This window comes from Oryzias latipes, chromosome 10, assembly GCF_053564925.1.
Source record: "Oryzias latipes strain Hd-rR chromosome 10, Olatipes_Hd-rR_3.1".
NCBI lineage: Eukaryota > Metazoa > Chordata > Actinopteri > Beloniformes > Adrianichthyidae > Oryzias > Oryzias latipes.
The window spans coordinates 25525469-25544198 of NC_136246.1; the positions used below are offsets into that span (position 1 = coordinate 25525469).

An 18730-nucleotide genomic window follows, 5' to 3' on the forward strand; every position below is an offset into this window, starting at 1 on the left:
TCCTTCAAAAGCACATCAGAAGGCACTGACAGGATTGCCGTTGTAACCGTGAGCCCGACCTGTCTTTCATGTGCATTTGTTCTCATGTGTTTTGCGAAACACAGTCATACACACACATTTTAGCCTGATAGGCATGACCGATTTCAAAGCTTTATCTTTGAGACTTTTTTTCCCAAATATTTGCTGAAGGGTGCAATGATCTCATGGTTCACATCCTATAACTAGAATTGCAAATGAACAAATACTTTGTTGAAATTTCAGGGCTTTACCAGGAATTTAAATAAAAAACACCTCATAAAAAAGGCTAGACTACTTCAAACTGACACCAACTCATCTTTTTTTATTTTTATGAATAAAACTCAAACCAGACGCCTCAGTTTTCCTTTTTTTAAATATATTGTGTTTTAAACTTGGATGAACCACATTTTTTGAAGAATTTATCTGTAAATGAAACTGTTGTGGTTTTGTGCTTTTTCTTGCCCCAAACTTTTTAAAATTTTACCTCACAAACTTTTTTTGATTTGTTGGGCAACAAGAACTGCCTTTCAGTCTTTTAATGTCACGGTTTATCACTTGCTTAACACCAGTGCAGCATTTGCAAAACTAGGGTCATCCGGTTTGTTTGACGTCTGTAGTTTTTCAAGCCAAACAAAACGGCAAATATAGTATCATGTTATTATCTGATAAAAAAAAACAGGCCTCATTAAGCAATAAAAGATTTGGAAAAACATGTTGTGCAGAGTTTATAGAACATTTAATGATTAAAAAGAGCATAATTTCTGGAATATTTCAATGTATATTACAATGTTTATGACAGATTCAGTTAAAAGGTGTGCATGAACAGAACTGCAAGCAGATGTAGTAATAGCCTGGCAAGAGTGTTTACATGATTGCCATGAGGCAGAACTAAGATTGTGCAACAGACAGAAGAAAGGTTTGCTTCATAGAGGCAACTGATGCCATGTGCAGTTTCCTTTAAAAACCCTCAATATCTTCTTGAATTCCTACTAATATGTTGCATTTTACTACAAGGAATAGTTCCTCAACAGAGCAGGTGTTAAAGAGAGGATTTGTGAGTGCACTTGCCATCGAGGAATCACCTCATCTGTTTATTTTGTCAAACATGAGTCGTCCTGTGAAGCCGTCGACTCTTTTTTCAGTGGTGTTTATTCGCTTCAATGCAGAACATGTTTTTCTGTGAATGAGACATGTGAGCCGTGTCATGACCGCAGCCTGGAAGCATGTCGCGGTTTTAGGTGTCTGTTGACATCGTTGCCCTGACGATTCTCTACCCAGATCCATTTTTTTCCATCGTCCTCGGACAGAGAAGCTTTCAAAAATAGATCTTTGAACCCGTTCCCCCACCACCCAGCCAACGCCGGACTGGGACACGTGAGACCACCGGAGGGTCCTTTAAAGCCACTGGGGGTTGTTGTTATCACCAGGTGCTGTTTGCAGCAACATAAGACTGATTTTCCTAAACATTATATGAATGAGCAGCATTGTGTTTTAATGTCTAAGTTCAAGTATTTTAAGATTAAAAAGATGTGACTTAGTTGCAGATTTGCTCATACATTCCTTGTTTTCAAGGAATGCTTGAAGTCTTTCCCCAGAGATCAAAGCATTTTTGTGCATAGCCGTTCAAGATGAGGGACTGCAGTGGAATCAGGGATGTAGAAGTAAATCTGCAGATGGTTTTGAGGACGAAATTTCCTGTAAGCACACAAGCAGAAAGGTTTCTCATCGTCATCTACCACTTGGCTTGACTTTCATCTGCTTTTCTTCTCACGCATTTTGCATAAAGAAAATAAAATCATATGCACACACATTTTTGACCGATAAGCCTGACTTTTGGCAACTTTAGAGGGTTTCTGCCAAATATTTGCTTTTGGCTGCAATGATCTCATGGTTCACATGGCCTGGTGAGGATTGCAAAAGAACAAATACAAAGTCTCACAATCTTACTAGAAAGCAGGAAGACATAAATCCAGCCCACGATCCAGTCAAAAGATAGCTTTTAGCTGTGAGGTATGACGGGAAGGCGTGCAGCTCAGTGAACACAGCAGTTGTGCAGACTGACCCACATCCCACACCATGTAGAACTTTTTATCCAATACTTCACCAGCTCAGATACAATTTTGGAAATATTTTAAAAATTAAATCAAGACTAAATGGTTTAGTGACTTGCCTGTGTTGCAAGTGGTTCTTCCCTTTGAATAAATTTCTGCCGCTGATAGATTGCAACAAAATTTGTCACTATACCCTGGTATGCAGGACTTGGAGGACTGCCTGAAAAGTGAACCCCCTCCCTCACCTCTAAATCTCTAGTCAATCCCTCTGCAGTCATGCTCGCCAGTAAAGTTATATTTTCTTTTTATATAAAAGTGGTTCAAATAGTCTTTTGTGTAACAGGAAGTTATTAGGCTTTAAATGTGTCGGTTCTAAAATGGGTTTGCGATGCGTTAAAGCATGCAGTAATCAACCCACAGAGATTGATAATCTAATGCTTAACACGTTTTTACAAGATGTGTGCAATGTATGTAATTAAAAGGTTCATCTAAGGCCATAGCTTTAGTCTGTTCTCTGTACTTTCTTGTCATTTAAGCCAAACAGGAAGATTGTCTGGAGGCCCCTACAACAGATTTGAACCAAATGTTTATACGACTTTATTAAATCCCCTCACAGCAGAGGCTCTATTCAGTTTTCCACAATATTGTTCATTCTCATGCATTTTCCTAATATTAGCACTTTCAGCCACCAATTGATTCAACACAAGAACAGAGAGAACTTTTGCATTTTCACTGCCTTTATTTTGAAATTCTCAAATCACTCCTTTCATACAAAATAAATGTTTGATAATCTGCAGGCTTCAAACAAAGTGAGTCTTCCCGTTTGAGGCTTCACATAAGAAGGCTGATGCATTGCTAACCCATTCCATACATCTCTTAATGTAATCATTTCCCTCAACTTAAAAAACATGCTACATCGTACAAATTTCTTATTTACATAAGATAAAAAAGTTAATTCAAAAAAGGTTTTTCCCCCTCCCTTGTACTGCTGTATCATTACAGTTAGCAAGCAAGAAATTATCAAGGCAATCCATTTTCTTCCTTTGCTTAACTCAGTGTGAGAGGGTAACAACACAAAATCACCCCACAGTTCCACACATTCATTTGGGTTTTTGACAAAGGTATTTGTAAACAAAAAATAAGAGGAATAATGATTTTTTTTTTCATATAATTAATGCATTAGTCATTTATGACCTTTAACCAATAACTCTCCACAGGAGGCAATTCTGGAGCTCAAATATCCATCTCAAATTGGCTGTCATCTGTTGGAAAAGAAAAAGGAAATTGTCTTAGCCGAGACATGGATGGGACAAAGTCCGTATTGTAAAGATTTAGAAAATTACAGAATGGTGTCATTTTATCAAAACGTCAAAATGTTGGTTATAAAACAGCCGATGAAGCGCAAAATTAAAAGCTTGCACTGCACAAACTACCATACGGCAAAGAGTCTCTAATAATCAACTGGCCTAGTATTAAAAAATGTACCATGAGGTAATAAACAGCCCAACTGCTGCAACGGCAAGAACAGTACGTCTGCTAGATAAGCAATAAGGAGTGACCGAGAACAAACAGATTAAGATCTGCGTGTTTATGTAAAGAAAACCACTAAACTGTAGTTATGTTTAGAGCAGAAATACTTTTATTTTACCTGCAACATCCTTCTCTTCCTCCTCTTTCAGGTCCTGCAGTTTCCCCACGGAGTGTGTAGCTGGTATGGTGACCCCTGGGATCTGAGGCAGACAGCATGGGGGGGTCCTGGCGAGAGGGGAATTTCGACATTCCAGGAGAAACTTCCTGTCGTAGATGATGCGAGTACCTGCGTTCGAAGAGAACAGAAAAACACAAAGTGGCGTTTGAGGATTTCGCAGTCCTTGAACAGAGAAGGCCCTAATTTTAATGTGCAAGGGAAAGTGAAACAATACAAATACTAGAATTTAAACTTGATTCATTCTCCTGGAGATTGACATATTGAAAAGAAAAAGTTTAAAACACTTAAAAATGGGGATGTGTTAGCTGTCAAAAAGACAGCTTACATTCATGTGTACAGTATCAGTTCAAGAACTGTCTCCAAGGAAAACATGTTATGCAATGGGCCAAGGTTGGAACGGTTCATCCGGGACAAAGGCAACCAAAACAGAGGACTGGAGAGGCGGGTTTACAGACACAAGTGGGCTGGAATGTAAAGAGCATGCAATGCATTTCAAGGTAAAGAAGAGCAAAAGGCATGTTCAGCAGCAGATCTGGACATTGCAATACTTTTTGGGGAATTGAAAAAGAAAAAAAAAGAACCACATTCAATGCATAGACTGACCCCCCTTCCCCTTTATGAAAACTGTACACAAAGTTCTTGGGTGTTCCTCAAACGGCCTTCAACCGCCAGCGCGCACAGGCCAATCACAGCGCTGTGCTTGCAGCTTGACTCATCCACCCTCCCTAGTCACGAGTTGGTCGGATCCTGTTGTCTTTGACTGTATGTTTCTGATGGAGAAACTAAAAGCAGACCTCAATGTTTTAGGAGTACTGTTTCAAAACAAATAGCACTGACTCTTAACCCTTAAATCTGCACGCGTTTTTCAGATTTCAAGGGTTGACATCCTTTTTTTTTTAAACATTTCTGCGGGTGAGGCGGAAGTCTGGCTGATTTTCTTACCTCCTGGCGTGGTGGAGAAGAGGGTCCCCCCGGGGGTCTGGCTGTAACAGTCAGGGAGCTGGGACCAGTCCTTCAGGGTGAGGACCCTGGTGGGAATCGGGCAGCTTTTCGCTTGCTTTGCGCCAGTCGACATGCTCGCTTGTTGGCTGTCGAATAAGTTTTAAGTAAACAAAAAGAAAATCCACAAAGTTACAGCGCTTTTAATGGTATTTCTTTCCTTAAGTCGACCAGCTACTTTTATTCAAACGGTGTGCTTTTTCAGCAAAGAAAGCGATAAAGTTAAACAAAACTCAAAAGGTTGACGCTTGCACACCACCATGTGCTTCGTAGCACACAGCTGCAGCAGCCGCCCGTGATGTTTTTGTGCAGCAGATCTGGAACACGTGGGACTTTGAGTCTGGGTGGCGAATGTTTTACTATAATGGGTACGCCGCCGGGGCGGCGCTTACAGCCACAAAAAAAAAAAGCATGAAATAAAAAGCGCACGCGGAAAGGAGCTTTTGTCAATAACGTTATGTTTTAAACCAAAAAAAAAAAAAAAGAATTTTAAGCACTTTGGGCTCTAGTACCAAACATTATATTTCAATTGACAACATTTACCATGAGATTTCAGTTTAAACATTCAGTGTACAGCATTACAGTGAAATGCAATTCAGCGGAGGGGCTGTCCCGCTCGCTAAAACAAGTGCACCTCTGCCATGCCTGTATGTGTCTGAACAACACTGCCTCCTACATAAATGTAAAGTTGGAACGATGACTGCACGTTTTTCACGTTACACACACACGACACCTTTCTCTGTGTTACATCAGCAGACATTTTCTTAAAAAAAGAAAAGAAAAAGAGGTTTAGCGAAACAGAACTGAGATGGAGGACTGTTAATATATACATATATAATTATCAAAAACAACAATGTGATAGTGGCTTAATCATCACATGTTAAATACATCTAACCAATTTTTAAAAAGCGATGTATCTACAAACTGTACTATCATGAAAACAGAACTTAGAAAGAAGGTAACTTCCTTCTAAGTACATTATTTCCAAGTAAATTAAAGAGTAAATTTCCTTTCAGCAAGTTGCATTTATTTTTCTGTATTTTATTTTATTCTGTAAGTAAGCTGCATTTATTTCTTTTAGTTTTTTTTCTTTTGTTTTTGTTGATACAAGGCAAGGCAAGTTTATTTGTATAGCGCATTTGATGCACAGACAATTCCAAGTGCTTTATATAAACCATTAAAGAAACAATCAAACGACATAGTAAATGCGTGATCTTTAAAATAAGATTTTAAAGATAAGTAAGCTGCATTTCTTTTCAACATAAAATGCTTAACACTGCAGCGGTAAAACTCTAGTCTCAGACATACCTTTTTGCTTTAATATCGATTACATTAATTTAACTATGAATAAAATTATGTGTTTTAATGTATTTAATATGTGTTTCGGGTTAGAATATACATTTCAGCTCGAATGTTTTTCTATGATGTGTTTTTCCCTGTGTTCTAAACTGCTTTTTTTTTATTTTTTTAATCCATGCTATTAAATAAAATCCTGTTGTAAACAACTCGACCACCTGCCTTTGTTGTTCCTAATACATCGTGGTCCGCATGTCTGACGATGGGATAGAGGGGCATCTGTAAGTGCTAATGTTCAAATTCTTTGGATGATTCAAAGTGGTTCCCATTTTTTCTGAGACGAGCAAACAAAAAGAAAGGGGAATGTGAATTTGTAAATGCAACTGTGCTGATTCTCGTCAACCACTTGAGGGCGACATTGTGAAGTTTAGATCACATTTGTTTATGATTAAAAAGCTAAAACGGTCTGGGATTTAACCTACAGCACGGAATTGAAACACAACAATTGGTTATTTGCAAACGTTTCTTTCACTCTGCCTATGTGAATTAGTATTATATATCATTTTAACATCTGTCCAGATCAGCAAAAACAGTAATTGTGAGAATAGTGCTGTTTTTTTAAACGTATTTGATCTACTTTGCAGATAACTTAAATTGACAATAGTCTAAATGTGTCCAAACACATATTTTCCTTTGAAATAAAAAGAAACACACAAACAAATGTAAATTAAAATAAACTCTTTTTTTTTGTCCCAAAAGTCGAGAATGGTTCATAAAGTCGGTTTATAAAATTAGTGATTAACAAATGCCAAGGGCACTTTTTCCCCCAACAATTTTCGGAATAGAACAGAAAATAATTCCATTCAGTTAAATGTCAACAAGAAACAGGGTTTCATTGAAAATGTAATTATTAAAAAGTATTTTCCCTAAAAATGAAACAAAAAATAACAAAATTAAAAAAAAATGTCAATAATCATCTGACAATGACATCGTGATTTCCGGCTACATCTGTCATCTCGCGGATGTGGAGAAGGAGGGGGATGCGGGGGCCCGAATCAGCTTCGGATTCCTATTGGTCGAGAAACATAGAATGAGATGACGTGTGTTCCGTGTTTCTGGGTCCCGCTGAAAAGGTAACTTTCGGTCACTTCTGGGTTCAGACATGACTGACCGGGTTTTCGGCTGTTGAGGGTAAGAACGTCTGACGCCTGCTCTTTAAGCAGGGGTATCACTGTCCTGTTAAAACTGTAATCTCATTACTTCCTTTACCCGTTAATAGATTTGTGTTAGAGTTAATTTGTGCGCGTGTAACTATAACGGCTTAGTTAGTACGACACATTTTTGCCAGATAATGTTAATCAACTCGCCGTTTGTGTTGCTCAACGGCGCGAGCTGAGCAAGCAGCAGCAGCGCGTGGTTTCTTTTGTCATCCGATCGTTTCCTATCCCGCTCGTTTCGTTTAGCACGGGTTACTCCCGAAATTAATGTTTTATTATAGAGGACACATTTTTCAGCGCATGCGCTCTAATCACTAGTCGAAATTTAGGCATTTTTTTTTTTTGTTAAAACGGACCCAAATTACCACTTTGGATGTATTTATTTTTATTTGTATATATATATCAAATGAAATGTTTGAAATAACAGAAACATTTCTCTACGTCTGATCATTACATTCCATCTATGTAAAGATTGATACTTGTCAAAAAAATTCTGGGGCGTGATTCCGATATCTTTTCTTGTCATTGAAAAAACTTTATCAACAAAACTTAAGAACATCAGAAGAACACAACGAGAATGTATTTTTTTCTTCTTATCATTTCAAGTTCAAAGGCAGAATCTCCGTCAGGAGCTCCGCAGGTGTGGGCTTCCTTACTGTTACGTCATGTTTCCGCGCCGGTATTTTTTATGGTTATATGCCCCCATAGAAAACCAAAATATATGCAAAATGTGGGTTTGAACAGAGACCGGCTTGTTCTAACTGTTTTGTCCAGTTAGATGTTTTTGCACGTCATGTGTACTTGGGAAATATGACTCACTGACAGGTGAATCATGGTGTTTGCACAATAAAAAAAATATCCAGAACTTTTTCATTCCCCTCCTGCCTCTGGACAGGAAGATTTTCCTGTTACTGCATTAAGCGTCTGGAAATGTTGTGTGGACATAATGATGGAGTAAGCCCTTAAGAAGAGGATGGTTCTGCATTCCTCTTCCTGTGTTTTAAAATGTTTATTACGCTAAAGGTGGCCCTTTTATTTTGTATGGGTAAAATGTGGTTTAACTGCATGCAGTCCTCTGCGCAGTGAGGTCGCCAGCTTGCCCTGAAGTTGCCTTTGACTGACCACCAGTGGGGTGAGCCTCAAGAGTGATTTTTATTGGCCGTCTGCTGGTCTATCCTCTTCAGCGCTTTTCTCTAGCTCGGATCATTGGCCAGAAGCTCATCTGGTCAGAGGGACTTCCCGCTCTGGTTATCAGCCCTCTGTATCTGACAGGTAGACAGGTGTTTATACAAGATTGAGGGAGAATTTCCCAGTTGAAATGTCATTTATTTTGAAGCTGTAGAGGCGTGTAAGCATCAAAACTACGCAGAACTGTTTAGGACCAAAGACTGTAAAAACAGTCTATGTTTGGGACGGAGAAAAAAAGGAGGTATGCTTCTAAAGTAATTGAATTCCTAATCTCAGATCTTATCAACTTTATTTTAAATTCCTTAGACGTTTTTCATCAGAAAGTGGTTTGCTTTAACGGCTGTTTAGTAAAAATCGGTTTGATTCATTTTTTTCACAGAACTTTGAAATAGCAAAACAGCAATGATCAGTAATTATTTGATGTAAACAATAAATTTGATGGAAAGTAAATGTATATTTTGTATGTTTATTTCATGTCTTTTTTCTCTCTCTCTTCGTTTTAGCTCAACGTGGTGACAATAGTGGACCCAAAGCCTTTATAATACACCTGTGGGACCATAAAATACCTGCGTGGGCTTTTCTCATCCCAGCTTTGACAGCTGTGCACTTACACTTTGAAATCTTTTTAAAAAGCAGTTCAACAATCAAGACTTTTTCAACCACCGCACACCAAAATGGGTATCCAGTCAAACTCTGCCCTCCAATCTTTCCTGCTCTATCCAATCCACCTTCTGATATGGATGTACTCAATCCTCTCCTTCCTTCCTTGGTACTTCGTCACTGGAGTTCGCCAAAGAAAATTTCTCTCCAGGCGAATTAAGGCCCGCTCCACGTCAGGCCACCCAGAGGGACCATACCGATCCGTGGACCACTTTGATTCTCTCGCCGCGGAGGATTTCCCAGGGAAGGACACCCTGGATAAGTTGTTCAGGCATGCTGTGGAGCGCTTTGGACCAGATCCTTGTCTTGGGACCAGAGAGATCCTGAGCGAGGAGAACGAGACTCAGTCCAACGGTAAAGTTTTCAAAAAGGTGTGTATGTTTGTACTTTACCACGGAGCACTTGAAGGTCTAAAGACGGCGTGCTGCTGCTGACATGTTTTCTATTGTAGCTGATCTTGGGGGAGTATACATGGTTGTCCTACAATGAGGTGGAGTCTATAGTGAACGAGTTTGGCAGCGGGTTGGCAGCGCTGGGGCAGCAGCCCAAAAGCACCATCGCCATCTTCTGTGAAACCAGAGCAGAGTGGATGATCACTGCTCAGGCCTGCTTCAGGCGGAATTTCCCATGTAAGCAAACTCCAGACCCAACGTTTACAAACCATAACTGTTGTACAAACCTGCTTTTCTGACTCATACCTTTTTTTTTTTCTTCTTTTTTTTTGCCTGCAGTGGTGACGTTTTACGCAACTTTAGGAGAAGAAGCGATTGCGTATGGACTAAATGAAACAGGAATTACACATCTGATTACTAGCATGGAACTGCTGGACTCTAAACTGAAAGTGAGTCATTCCTCTGAAGTGTAAATTGAGGACAAAGGTTACATGGATATACAAGAAGTTCTCACTAAACAAGCAAAGATGGACAACATTTTAGGGAAAAACTAAATCACCAGATTTTTAATATCACGTGTTATTAAAAAGTTATGACCTCTTTGGTTCCTTTGGAGGAATGTTATATGGCAGTATGAGCATTAAAGGGCCTATATCATACTTTTCTTAAGCCTTTCAGAGCAAACTACATCCATATATATGATGATTTATTACCTTTGCCTCACTAAAGAACGATGTTTTTAATGAAATATTAGTTATTTTCACAGATCATTTCCTATCTGAAAGTAAGGCGACTCGATCTCTGAGGCACGACTTTCGTAACTTGTGGGTGCCGCCCATTTCAGGACGTCATCCTATAGCCGATCTCTGCAGCACGTTTGCTTTTCACCCATGAAAACAATCACCTTCAAACTTTAGCAAAGATGCATATTGTGCACATAAAAGCAAAGCGTTTTGCCGATCACCACCAGCTCCACTGAGAAAGTGGGTGTGTGTGTCATTCTGGGGGCGGTGCTGGTTGCACAGACTCTTCCTGGAAGGGGCGGTTTCTCACTTATCTACGTGAGGAACCCCGCTCGTTTTCCAGGGTTGGGAGGGGCTGGCGCTCAAGAGTGCAGCTTTTTAGAGGAATCCTCAGAAATGCGTGAATGGATCAAAATACCGCTTTGGGCTTAAAAGCTCAAAAAGTTACATTTGCGCGGTATAAGCCCTTTAAAAATCCTCCTGACTACTACAGTATAAAAAAAAAATGTTGTCCAGTCAACATATTTTAAATCCACCAAAACTACAATTCCTGGAGCCCTACCCCTTCACACTATAAAGCCCCCAAAATCCAACAGGAGTTAGTTTAGTAGTATGCAGTGGTTGGGAGATATTCAGGCTTAGAAATGTCCTCTATAGAGGACAAATATTCATTGCTGGTAGTAGGGAGGAAATGACAGGATTTAGATTTTATTTTACTTGTTAAATTTGTAGATTCTCACATTTCTAGATCTTCTAGAGACACAGTAATGTTATAATTTTATTATCTAGTGGTTGGGGGGGGGTCACAACTTTTCTATATAATCAAGGGTCTTGCAGCACCAGCTGTGTTTTTCCAAGGGTATGTGTTCCAGCATGATCTCCACTTCTGAAGCGTGTTCATCCGCCCCGCAGTAAACATTTGTTTCTGTTAAAAGCCGAGCTCCGCATTCCTTCTTCCCACAAGCTTTGATTGGACTTAATGTAACATGTTGAGGAGTGCATGTGGAGCAGGAATGATGATCCGTTAACAATCATTTCTTTAAAAAAACGTTTCTGCTTGGAGGCTTAGATGAAAAGCCTAAAGGTGTGGAGCCACGCAATGGAAAAGTGCTTCCAGCTGCTGATGAAACTGGAGTTTCTTCATTGTGGCCTTTCAGGCTTTTACATGTTCTCCTCCTTCTTTAACACTTGGTTCAGCTTAAAAGGACTTGTTTTTTTATTAATGCAACAGGACATTCATAAATGTTGTAGCATGAAAACAGATCAAATTCCAGACTGAATTAATCAAGAGTTAAATGTTGTTGTGTGTAAGTGTGTATATCTTTCCCACTGGCATGATTTTATTTATGATTGATTCATTGAAGATTCAACTCATTTTGTGGGATACGATACAGTCCAATTCTTTTACCTAAATGGCTAAAAATCCAGATATTTAAAATTCATTTGGCATTTCAAACTATGAATGAAAATGCCTTTTAACAGCTTGTTATCAGCCCTTTTTAGTTTCTTTCTATCTTTGACATAACAGCTTCAAAAAAACAAAAACGGTCTTTTGGTCCTTTAAAATGTTTTGTTCTTTGTGGTTAAAAAAAAGTATAGCAAAGACAGTAGAGACAGAACAGGAAGAGACTCTGACAAAGTTGATTATTTGTTTCCTAATGTATGTCATACCTGTTTACCAACATATCAAATCTGTGGTTTTCAACCGATTCTGCTGTTACTCTCAGTACTACATTGATTTTTCGATACGCATCTTTTATCTTTTACATCCTTAGTTGTCTGTGAAGTGCCCTCAGATTCTGTTAGTGTGTTCTACCGATTGCTAAACTCTAAAACCATTGATCTCCATTAGCCCACAGGTAACGTCACAGGAAATAATCTTATCCATAAAATAAATAAACGATGTGGGTCCCACCACCAGCTGACGGTGCCACACCGTCACACAATAACTTCAAGAATTTCCCACAAACCGCCAAAAAACCAAGAAAAGACTCAAACTGATGTTTTTTTCCTGTCTCTCTGTAGAATGTGCTGCCACAGATCCCCTCTTTAAAACACGTGATCTACGTGGATGAGAAGAAGTACAACGCAGAAGGCTTTCCCGAAGGGATTTCCATCCGCAGCATGGAGGCCGTGCGAGAGCTGGGCAAACTACCGGAGAATAGTGCGTTTTTGAATCTGTTTTTTTTTGTAACGGGTTTGGGGAACGGGCCATTCATTGTTCTGCTCGTCCTGCAGTGAAGAAGCCGATTGAGACCCCCGAGCCCTCAGATCTGGCTGTGGTGATGTACACCAGCGGTTCCACTGGGAGGCCCAAAGGAGTCATGATCGTCCACAGTAACCTCATAGCAGGAATGACAGGCCAGTGTGAGCGCATCCCAGACCTGGGGTGAGTTTGATGAGGAAACCGGATTCCCCTTTTTTCCTTAGACGCTCAGGAAACAGTTGGATTTTATACAAATCAGGAACGAGGACACCGCCTTACTGCCTGAGGCAATTTACGCCAAGCCACCTTTAGAATAATACCATTCATAATTCAATGTGAAGGTTTAAAATGTTTTATTTAAAACAAAGACGAGTTATGACACATAATTGGGATACCCTTGTATGAAATCTTTTGATCATAAAGGGTTTATGGGAGGTTTTCACATTGTTTGGACCTCGTCTAAGCGCTGTTTTTGGATTTATTCCAATATGTCTGCACACTTTTGATCTTTGTTATAGAACATCAAACCAGTTTGATCGACCGTAAATTATTTTGCAGTAAAAAAACTGGACTTCTCAGAATTTTAGATTTTTGTTCAGTTTCAGGTTTATTGTAAAAAAGAAAGAAGCAAAAAAATGGAAGTAACGAGCATTACCACAAAAACTGTTTTAAAGGTAAAGATCAGATCAGAGAAGTAGTGTGGCCTGCACTACTAAGGGTAAAAACAGTCTCTAGTTGTCATTTATTTCAAAGCATAAAGACAGAGAGTGTTTGAAAAGAGGAACTACACAATGATGATAAGCAATGTCTGTTGTAAAATGTGGGTCTCGTAACAGAGAACCTGCTTTAACGACTTCCTTTGCTTTTTCTGCTCTGTCATGGCAGACCTAAAGATACATACATTGCCTATCTGCCGCTGGCTCACGTCCTGGAAATGACGGCAGAAATCTCCTGTGTCACATACGGCTGCCGCATCGGGTATTCATCTCCTCAGACTCTGTCGGATCAGGTACCAACGAGTTTCTGTGGATGCACAATCACATGTGGGTGTACTGTGAATGTGTGGCACGAGTTTAAAATGTTCTTCTTTTTATTTCTTTAGTCTACCAGAATAAAGAAAGGGAGTAAAGGAGACTGCTCTGTTCTTAAACCCACCTTGATGGCAGCTGTTCCTGTAAGAATCCTTCTTTTTTTCCCCCCCATCACCCTTTTTATCTGGTTTTAATCAAATCAAATGCTTTTCTCTTTTAAAAGGAAATAATGGATCGCATCAACAAGAATGTGATGAGCAAAGTGCAGGAAATGAGTTACATTCAACGGACGCTGTTTACACTGGGATACAAATATAAACTGGAACAGGTCAAGAAGGGCTATGACGCACCTGTCTGCAACCGGTAAGAAAGGCTGCGCTGCAGACGGATGCATGTTTATTTCCTGATTAAACAACCCCATAATCTGTGTTTCTCAAAGCTTGCTCTTCGGGAAAGTGAAGAAGCTGCTGGGCGGGAATGTGAGGATGATGCTGTCCGGGGGAGCACCTCTGTCCTCGGACACGCAGAGGTTCATGAACGTGTGCTTCTGCTGTCCCGTGGGCCAGGGCTATGGCCTGACTGAAACCTGCGGAGCTGGCACCATCACAGAAGGTACACTATAAGAGCTCTTAATAATCTAGTTATAAGACGTTAACAAGCATTAGTTTTTAAGGTATTCATACAAATACAGCTGTCCTATAGTGGCTTATAAACACATTACTCATGCTTGTTAATGTCTTATAATGATTTTAAAGTGTTGACTTACTCTTCAGCATAAAAAAAATGAACAAATTCAAAAAGAGACATTTTAAATCAGTCTCCAAATATGGCTCGATTGCTGTCATGTGTGATCAGAAAAGCACTTTTACTTATTCAGTTCCTAAAATGATTCAAACCGAAATGCACGGCTCTCATCACAGAAACGGCTTTCAGATGCTGTTTGTGACTGTTATTTGTGCGTCCATGTGTGGCCTGGTTAAACATTCTTGGCTAAATGTGCGTGCAGTGACAAACTGAGAGGATTTTTCTGTCCTCTTGAGGAAAAAGGGAAGTGACTAAGCTTTTGTCTTTACACAGTTGCAGACATCAGCACCGGTCGCGTCGGAGCTCCTCTGGTTTGCTGCGAGATCCGCCTCAGGGACTGGGCTGAGGGTAAGACCAAAAGCACGCCGGCGCATTGAAGGACCGGGACGACGTGGATTTCTCGGTTTCTGCATTAAGATGCGTCTTCTGAACTCTCAGGTGGTTACACAACAAAGGATACACCAAACCCAAGAGGGGAGATCCTCATTGGCGGACCCAACGTCACCACGGGTTACTTCAGGCACGAAGGCAACGATGATGACTTTTTCCAGGACGAAAAGGGTCAGCGGTGGTTCTGCACCGGAGATATAGGAGAGGTTCATCCTGATGGCTGTCTGCAGATAGTGGGTGTGTACATTTATAAACCAACCGAGTGCAGCTGTTGTCAAATCAATGGTACTTTTATAACAAAGCACTGTGAAACACTTTTTTAAATCTAGACCGCAAGAAAGACTTGGTGAAACTGCAGGCCGGAGAGTACGTGTCTCTTGGTAAAGTGGAGTCTGCTCTGAAAACCTGCCCTCTTGTAGACAACATCTGCGCATACGCAAACAGGTGGGTTTGATTCTAGTAGAACCACATATCCAGGAAAAGAAATTCAGTTTCTGGTTACTCCTGGAACTAGAAAGGGCTTTAATTTGACTTTTTAAGTTGTTTTATATTTAGCTTTTTAGAGCTTCTATGATCACAATGTTATCAATACTCTCATGGTTTTTTAGTGTTTGCATATGGAAAATACTCTGCTGCACAGGAAGATATCACACTGTTGTTTATTCGTAGCTTTTTGACCTGGATTTTCCCATCTTTATTTTCTGTTCTCATGGGATTACACAAAACTAACTTTCTGGTATTTCCAGGAAGAGAAGCATAAAAGTATAATTTGGAAAATGTGCCGCCTGCCCTTTTACCAAAACCCTTACAGCAACTGCTGATTTAAATTCATTGATGCACATTTCCAGCTGGGATTCTTGTTTATTCTTCTTAACAATGTCCGATCTGTTTTTCTGCAGTGAGCAGAACTTCGTCATCAGCTTTGTGGTTCCAAACCAGAAAAAGCTGACAGACCTGGCCAAGGAGAAAGGAATTGAGGGAACGTTTGAGGAGCTCTGCGTTCACCCTGAAATGGAAAAGGAGGTTCTGAAGAGGATTACTGATGTCGCACTCAAAAGTAGGAATTGAAAAAGATGCAGCTTTTCTACTATTTTCAGCTACTTTGAATGTTTTAAATTCCAAAATGCACGTTTCTGCTCATTAATTATTATGTTTTTGTAACCAAAAACTTATAACAGATGTCATATTCTCCCTCTTTTTTTGTCTTTGTAGTTAAACTCCAGCGATTTGAGATTCCAGTGAAAGTGCATCTGAGTCCAGAGCCATGGACCCCTGAGACGGGTCTGGTTACAGACGCATTCAAGCTGAAGAGAAAGGAGCTAAAGAACCACTATTCTGACCACATAGAGAGGATGTATGGAGGGAAATAGGTCCACTTTGTCAGAGGTCCGTGTCCATATCATCCCTGACCCTGGCTTTTCCTGACACATTCACACTTTGTCACTCGATTCAATTCAACTTTTCCAATAGAAACCCACGATCAGAGCTACTAAACACACGATCGCTACACCAAAAGGTACTAAGCCTCCATCAGTCCCATGATCCCCTGCTTCATCAGCAGCAGCCATCCTGGTTGTTTACCCAAGTGCCTCAGCGGTGCTCCTCTGTACAAACAAGTCCAGTTAGATTAGTTGTGACTGTTCAGTGCCAGTCTGACAGAAGAGGAGGCAAGAGATTAACGTTTATTTATATTATTCTTTTTTTTTTGTCTTAACTTAAGCTGGTCTGGCTTTCAGCCTGGTAAATGACTTTTTTTACCTGGCTTAAAGCTGCTCGTACACCAAATAATTTGTCTTTAAGACAAACGCCGAAGCTGTAGATAGCTGTAAAAATAAAAAAACAACTCTGTGCTCCTTTTCTCCGTCTCTTTTGAATATCGTGTCTGATGTATGACTATAATAGAAGCACTGGAGTGACAAATGTTTCACAAAAGTTCAGCCACAGCACTCCACTGCCATTCACTCAAAACCTGTCTGCACCCTGCACCAGACTGCAGCTAAAGTTCCTGATTTGTCTGTGGTGTTACGAGAACATTAACAAAGGTCAATGGATCAAAGCAGCTTACTCTTTAGTGAAGTTGGAGTGCTGATGTTACTGTGCCTTCAGTTTGACAGGACTGGCATAGTAAAGTGATTCTAGACTAGAATTGTCTTCTAAATGGCTTAATAGCCATGTTGAGTTTACACGAGAGGAAAAGTGATGTCCACCCAAAGATAGACGTGAATTATTTCAAAAATAGACATTTCTGTTTAGCCACTGTTTTCATATTTTTTGCCAGTTATATTTAATTTATACTTCTGTTGATGTGTTTAATAAGTAGAGGCCCAAAAAGGATAAACGAGTCTGTCTCAGGAAGATGCGCATTCTTAAAAATGTGAAAGAAGGATTTGCTTGTCGATGAAGCTTTTTAGGATTCTTACAGGCACATTATTTATTTAGGAAAAGCAACGCTGAACTGCTCGCAGGCTTAGCAGCCGTAGTTCCAGCTGGAGTACTGTAATGCGGTGCATACTGTACAGCAATTGAAAGCTATACGTGGTTTAGGATCAGGAGGTTCACAATGTGTTTGTTCGATATCATAGGAGGGTTTTCTGTGGATGTTTTTTTCCTAGTACTTTTTTTTGTGTTAAACTTTAAGACCGTGACAGCTGCTTTCATGTTGTCTGGAAATTGTATTTATTTTCACGTCCTTATGGTCACATGCTCTGTGCAGGTTTAAAGAATAAACATCTTTTCATAGGAATGTTTTATGACTCGTCTGTTTTGTACATGTAAAAAGATGTAAGGGTTCTGCGGTCTCATCTCGTCAAAAACTTGATTTCTTCTTGCAATTAAAGACTCATTTCAAACATCTTTCGATCAAATGTAAAAGCGCTCCCAGTTTTCTTTGTCATTTTGATGTTGCCGTTTTTAGCCCAAATCAAAAAGATTAAAAAAATCATTAGAAATTTGCCTCTGTGTTTTCCACCTCACAAAAAGTCTTTTTTTTCTTTTCAAAATATGTTCAAAAAGAAATGCAATCTGGAGTTTAACTCTTAACATGTTTTACATCATCTGTACAATCCCACAAGAACATGTTAAAAACACCATTTTCAGTGGAGTGGATCTATAAAAATATATTTATTTGAACTTTGTAATTAAAAGGTAGTTAATGAAGAATTAATGTACAACTTTTAAAGCACACTTGTTCTTAATTTGTCACAATAATTGCCTAGTAATAACACTAACTTAGAAAATATTAAAAACAATCAGTAAAAAGGAATTGTCTGGGAGCCAGTTTAGCTCGTGCTGGTTTGCGGCGCCTTCCGTCCGTGAAACCCGGGTTCGACTCCAGGCTGCTCCCTGTTCCCTTCTCTACCTCTGCCGGTTCTAAGCCCGGTTAGAGAAGGTTGCGCCAGGAAGGGCATCCGGCGTAAAACATTGCCAAATTTACCATGCGACTTGTTCGCTGTGGCGACCCCTGATGGGAGAAGCCAAAAGTGGAAGAAGTAAAAAGGAATTGTCTCACAATATGTAATAGTCATTGAACATTTTCGAACCAAAGAATGTAAAATGTTGAACGCTGTTCATTTGAAGCCATAGTTTTTATATCAGCAAAAGAATCGTGAAGAAATATAACTGCAACTGAGGGTAAGAGTAAAAGTTTGTTTTTTAGAGAACAACCTTAACAGGCGTCGAGTTAGTTCCATAGTTTATTTGCATGAGCTACAATACCTACATGTATGTTTGCTTGCATAATCAGAATGCAACAGGCAGTAAATGGTCCCCATTTGATTGTAAAGTTAAGTTACACCCACAGTTACTGCAAGTCTCTCCAGTCTCTGATTGGACAGTTGAACTGCCCTCCAGCAGACTGGTGATCTCTTCAGGCTGTAGCCTGGGAAATGCACCAGCAACCTCATGATTCCCAAAGGGATTAAGTGGGTTTAGAGGATGGATGTATTATTGAGCTGCATGTGACAAAGAAAGGGTGTTCAGAAAGCATAACTGAAGATTCAATTTTATGTCTTCCAAATGACTTGAATTG

At 39.7% G+C, this 18730-nt stretch overlaps 2 protein-coding genes across 5 annotated transcripts; one reads left to right on the top strand and one right to left on the bottom strand.

The window, feature by feature from the left end:
* Positions 1-2788: 2788 nt before the first annotated feature.
* Positions 2789-6882, bottom strand: eif4ebp3l (eukaryotic translation initiation factor 4E binding protein 3, like). Its single transcript, XM_004073428.5, has 3 exons — positions 4720-6882; positions 3718-3885; positions 2789-3331 (listed from the first exon to the last, which is right to left on the bottom strand). Exons 1-3 carry the CDS (start codon positions 4850-4852, stop codon positions 3303-3305), a joined length of 330 nt encoding a protein of 109 aa, XP_004073476.1. The 5' UTR covers positions 4853-6882; the 3' UTR covers positions 2789-3302.
* A 270-nt stretch (positions 6883-7152) lies between these two features.
* On the top strand, positions 7153-17446 carry acsl4a (acyl-CoA synthetase long chain family member 4a). Of its 4 annotated transcripts, none has more exons than XM_004073429.5 (16): positions 7153-7263; positions 8981-9155; positions 9264-9508; positions 9589-9766; positions 9869-9978; positions 12298-12436; positions 12511-12661; positions 13364-13487; positions 13581-13652; positions 13733-13872; positions 13949-14121; positions 14587-14661; positions 14752-14940; positions 15033-15147; positions 15603-15760; positions 15916-17446. In XM_004073429.5, the coding sequence occupies exons 2-16, from the start codon at positions 9152-9154 to the stop codon at positions 16071-16073; spliced, it is 2031 nt and encodes a 676-aa protein (XP_004073477.1). In that variant the 5' UTR covers positions 7153-7263; positions 8981-9151; the 3' UTR covers positions 16074-17446. The 4 variants fall into 4 exon arrangements, with proteins under 4 accessions (XP_004073477.1, XP_011478702.1, XP_078809790.1 ...); XM_078953664.1 differs by having other exon boundaries at positions 7237-8718; XM_011480400.4 differs by having other exon boundaries at positions 8981-9508.
* Positions 17447-18730: the final 1284 nt, after the last annotated feature.